Source organism: Asparagus officinalis, chromosome 3 (assembly GCF_001876935.1).
Source record: "Asparagus officinalis chromosome 3, Aspof.V1, whole genome shotgun sequence".
Taxonomy (NCBI): Eukaryota; Viridiplantae; Streptophyta; class Magnoliopsida; order Asparagales; family Asparagaceae; genus Asparagus; species Asparagus officinalis.
In genome coordinates, this window is record NC_033796.1 from 13,563,284 (window position 1) to 13,568,935 (window position 5,652).

General features: G+C 37.6%; 1 protein-coding gene across 1 annotated transcript in view; it reads right to left on the reverse strand.

Annotated features, from left to right (window-relative positions):
- LOC109834647 (transcription factor MYB6-like) overlaps positions 2,657–5,652 on the reverse strand; it is an 11,972-nt gene continuing 8,976 nt past the window's right edge. Inside the window, exons 2-4 of the mRNA XM_020402678.1 lie at positions 3,602–3,773; positions 3,390–3,519; positions 2,657–3,146 (exon numbers count right to left, since the gene is read on the reverse strand). Coding sequence (XP_020258267.1) covers positions 2,693–3,146; positions 3,390–3,519; positions 3,602–3,773 — 756 coding nt within the window. The 3' untranslated portion in view covers positions 2,657–2,692. The remainder of the gene's footprint in view (positions 3,147–3,389; positions 3,520–3,601; positions 3,774–5,652) is intronic.

Below are 5,652 nucleotides of genomic sequence, written 5' to 3' on the forward strand. Positions count from 1 at the left end.
AATCGAGTTAGTAATTAATAAAATATTTCTCCATTTCTCCCTTTCGGTCCACTTAGCGATAACTTTTGGGTCTTGTAATTGGATGTTCCTAAAAGAAGCAAGGGTAATTAACAATATATTCTCAAGTCTATTCCAATTCATGGCTCTGCATACAACCTCATGTAGTGTGGATTTGCTAAATCTGAAATAATCGATCTCTACTGTAGGCGCTCGCACTCACATTATATAAGGTAGATTATCGTATTGGATTGCACAAACTCCATACAAATCAGCCATAACCCTCAACCAAAGACCCCAACGTGCTAGGACAAAGCAAAATTACATGCGGCGTTTGTATAATTCTTTGGAATTTATCAGTATTTCTGTAGATCTGACTGAACATAAAATCGCATTCTCTATATCACCGCATTCGCGATCTGTACTGTTCTTTTCGGGCAGTAGTATAAACATTGGCGACCTCTTTCACATTCCTGTTGGGTTCCCCTCTCCTGAGTGAACCTAAGTCCTGCCTTATCTCAAGCGACTCTTTTACCAACTCCTTCAAATAAGGATATATTTTACGCCATCTATGTGCCTCCACCGCATTAAATTAACCTTATAGACGTTCTTTTGACCGTACGTATCAATTTTGTAGTGTTAAAATCTACGATCCTTGATTTGGTCATCTTTTCAATCTACATCCGTCTGTATTGGAAAATGTAAGTTCAAAGATCTCTCAGGTTCCTAAATCCTGGCAAGCACTCGAAGGAAGACTTTGAATATGGAAATACTTGGTCTTTTGTTGAGGTGCATGCATGTGATTGTTTGTCTTACTGTCAGATCTCTGTCTGATTCTTATGCTGTAATGATTCTTAGGCCAAGAGCTGACTTTGATGCCGAGACTCTTAGATGCACAAGATTCCTTGGAAAATTTCCTTGCCTGTGAAGTCAAATGCAGTAAGGTCAGAGATATCTCTGATAAATTAAGGCAAGTGGTCCAAAACATAAGTTCTCATATATACCGCCAGTTGGCAGTTTTTCAGCGAGGGACAACGTGGAGACAATTTTTTGTGGACGGTCTACGGTAGCAGTTAGATCTGGACGTCTCTCAACTTCATCTTGAACGAAACTTTGGAGCTTTCCGTTCGGTTGGTGGCGACTTGTTTGATCGGACTCATTGTTGTTGTGTGGATTACTAAATAACAGTGTCTATTCCGACCGCTTCGTGCTCATTCTGTTACGTTCTTCCTGTGCTCCTGTCATAATTAATTACTAGCTACTAGACTTATTTACACGGGAGTAAGGCTCATAGCTTTCACGTTGACTCAGTAGATTCTGTTTTTCTAGCCCAACTTAATTTTAAGTCAACCAACCTAGCTAGGTTGAAGCTTGTATTCTGGTCAGAAGGTTGAAGCTTGACGTCAGATGTGAGAGTTCATAAATCTAGACAATAACCATCCTTTGCAATCCATTTTGTTTCATCTCTAAAGTAACAAACATCATTATCATCTATGGAAGCTGAGGTTAGTTTTTCTTCAACCTTAGGACTGTACTAGACTGATTTCGGCTTGGGCCGCATGAGGAAATCACATTACAGGTAAAACCGCGGAGACGTCTTTCGTGGCCTAAGTAAATTCAGTATGGGACAGGCTAAATTGAAGCATCTTCTATGGAAGCAAAGCTTACCATGAGTTGTAGTATACGCTACTGTTGGGGATTCGTCCTATCGACAACCTGTCAAATGAACCCTCTCGTGGAACGTGCCCTCCAGATCTTGTGTTGAAAGAAGGCAAGAAGAAATCACAGTAAATAAAAGAAAACTTTGCAAGGAAAAAAATAGAAGAGAGAACACTAAAATTTTAACGAGGTCCGGCAACTTGCCTACGTCCTCGGTGTAGAATTGGAGGCGAATGCAACGAAGCTCAGGAAAATTAAAGCAGAAAACATTTTGGATGTTTCACGGTCGACCGCGAGTGACGCTGCGGTCGATCGCGAACATGCACATAGCTTGAAAAAGTCTCTGGACTTTTCACGGTCTACCGCGAGTGGATTCACGGTCGATCACGATTCCCTGTAGTATATTTTTTTGTTCTCTGTTGTTGGCCACAGTCTACCGCGATGTGGTTTTTTGCCTGGGCTTGGTTTCCTGTTCTATTTGGGTTTCCTGTTTATATAAATGGGAACACGATTTGTTTAGGGTTCATTGGATCATATTGATCACTTTTGGGTAGCTTGAAGGAGATTTTGAGCACAGAAAAGAGAGTTTTTTCTGAGCAATTTGTTTGAAAGTTTAAGTTTGTGAGATTTGAGAGATTTGTTTGAGAGGTTAGTTGAGTGATCTTGAAATCTTTATTTTATACTCTCTTTCTCTATAGTGAAAACCCATCCCCTTCTTGCCCCGTGGACGTAGGCAATTTGCCGAACCACGTTAAACTTTTGTGTTTGAGTTTGTGTCGTTATTGTTTGATTTGAGTTGTCTTCTCTCTTGGTGTTTGGTTTGGCTTCCACCGTGCACAACACCAAGAACAAAGTAAACACATAAAAGGAAAAGGAAAAAAAGGAAAATATCATGACACTACTTATATATAGTGACTTAGCATGGCAATACACTAGCTGAACATAATTTTTCCTTCTCAGACACTCAGAGCTACAACATGCTCACAAGAATTTTCCCTCTAAAAGAGTTTTTAAGTGGCCAGATCAAGATGCTCTCCTAGCACAACTCAAGCTCGTTCTCTAAACTGCTAGATGAGATTTTAAAATCAAATTCTGAAATATCGAACAAATCTGGAAGTGTCAAGCATTCTTCTAACTCAATCCAGAATTTGTTCTCTTCGTCAAATTTCTTACTGCATGAAAAGGATGGTGATGAGATTTTTGGATTGCTATCCGTTTGTGAGGAAGCAGTAGAACTAGTGTTCGTGTATTCTGGGTCTTGTTCTTTCAACATCAGGCATTCTTCGAAATCAATTAAGACCATCTTGCTGTTTTCACTAGAAGTGTTACCTTGATCACACACTGATTTGGATGAATTTGATACTTTTTTAGGTTTTTTGCATGAGGGTTTGGATCCTTTGGACTTAAATCGCTTCTTCAAGTGGGAGTTCCACACGTTTTTTATCTCATTATCGGTTCTTCCAGGGAGGCAAGCTGCAATCTTAGACCACCTGAAATCAGACCACCTCTAATAATCAGTACAAAACTAAAAACCAATTTATATGTTTTCTAATTATAGCAGATGCCCCCTTTGATATTATGATAACATTAAAATAATGTTGTCCTGAGCGCAGAACGTGTATGTGCTAATAAAATAGATCATAATTACTGATAAATAGTTACATACATACTCATAATACTAGAGATGTAGGTGAGATATAAATAGAGTTCATAAATAGAGTGCAGGAACTAACTTGTTTCCGAGCAGTCCATGTAGCCTTATAATCATCTCCTCTTCCTCTTTGCTTATGTTGCCGCGTTTCAAGCCAGGGCGAAGATAATTTATCCATCTCAAGCGACAACTCTTCCCACAACGTGCTAACCCTGAAATCAAGACGTAAATTGCAATTTGTATGAGATATAAATAAACAAAAACATAAGCACATTATGTAGTAATGTTGTGAACCTGCATATTTGGGAAGATTTCGCCAGTTTCCATGTCCGTATTTATGTATGTACGTGACGAGTCTCAAGTCCTCTTCTGGTGTCCATGCGCCCTTCTTCAGGCCACCCATTGTACTGCAGGATTTATGAGGAGAACAATATTGAGGATTACAGAGTGGTAGTGCTTCCAATGACTAGAGAAGCTTTAACACACACAACGTTATTGATGCCGACTACTCTTTTGTGTTGACATGTTGATTTATATGTGAGATGAAGAGGGAAAGGACAAAGTCTGAAATGAGTCGTGCAACACACTTTGAGATTCTTTGTTGACTAAAATCATGTTTTTACTAGGATTAATTAAAATAATAGTGTAAAGTATCACACCAGAGCATTGCATTGTGTATTTGCCTTGGTCTTATTGAACTATTTGTTCTTTGGGACAACAACAAGCTAGTAATAACCAGGAAATTGTCATTGGCTTGGGAATGAATATATTTACTCGTGGTTAAATGGATTTTAGTGACAGTGTAAAGGATAATGGAAACTAAATTTATACAACGGAAAAGAACTATATAAACAACCAATATTTACACAATCCTTTGCTCATTGTGTATCCTGGGGCCTGGGGGTCTAGGTTAGGTTAGGTTTTGTTAAGTTTGAGCAGATCACAGCTGTCCTTTTTTTACTTTACTTTTTATTTATGGATCTTTTTAAGTTTTTACTTCACTCCTGCTACCCCAAAGTAAGAAAACCCCTATTCTCTAATGGCCTGATACGTGTGGCATCTGTTTTTGTACGTATTTGTTTTTATTCTAATTTAAAATATTTTTGCCAGCTTGATAACAAGCAGAACCTCATACAGGGAGTCTATAGTGACAACGATGACGTTGCGTCTCTTCCAACATGAATCATGTGATTTTAACTCATGGGAGTTCCATATTTATATTTAGTTCTGGTGGAAATTTCAACTGTGATTCTTCCTGTGGACCTGTACTAGTATTATTAAGCACTGAACTTGTCGATTGAAATTTCACATAACACTACTTTCAGAGAGAGGACAAGGCTAACATGCTTGAAACCACATTAAGTTAATTGAATTAATATTTTTGCACTAATATGAGTTTCAAAAATTATTTAACTGTCTCTACCTCTAATCATCTTTTCAACATAAAACTACGTTCCATTTTACAAGTTTACTAGATCAAACCTCACATCCCAAACTAAATGGAACTAACAATATTTACCCCATCGTACTCCTCTTGCACTTGAATCAAATCAGGATTCATATAATCTTTTCTCTTCTATGTTTATGCTTATTGAATTCATGTATAAGTAGATAATCATAGTAAATATCATGTATAGAACCATTAGTCTGAGTTCTTTCTTTATATATCTACGTACGCATTATCATCACTTGCATCATCTTTCATGTATCTTTGTCTGCTTGGTTTGATTAAGAGTACTTGGTATGCAAACATAGTTATATGCTTGTTCAAGTTTTAATTAGTCCTTTGAAATTTTGGCCGGTTGTGACATTTTGTGGTGTAATATTTTGGGATGTTTCGTTAAACTCTTCTTAGTGGGACTCAGGGTATTCTGTTTCGCTTCAAAAAAAAAAAGGCACTAGCTGTCCTCCATCTTCAAATTATCTAGCAAACGACGAGACATTCTAATCATAGTCAAGATTTTCTGCCTCGCGGATCCTTGAAATTCTGAAACTAATTAGATCCTATCAAAATTAATTATTTACTGAATGCCAAAGTTTTGCGTGGCACGAAACTATATATATATGCTTTGTAATATAATTCTTATCCTCTTCCTGACATGAGAAGCCTGTGTTTAGTCAATATTGGAATAATTGTAATCATATAGGTCTGAAGAACATGGAATTTTATTTTCATGTGCTCAGCTTTTTAGGACTCCTTTTTTGTCAACATGCTAACATTTGTGTTGCATGCTACTCTCTGCAAAGAGCTAAGAGCCATGTGCCTACTGAGCTTAAACGGACAAATTTTCAAAACCAACCTATTTGGACTTTTATTCCCAAAAAAAGACCCGTTTCACATTTAT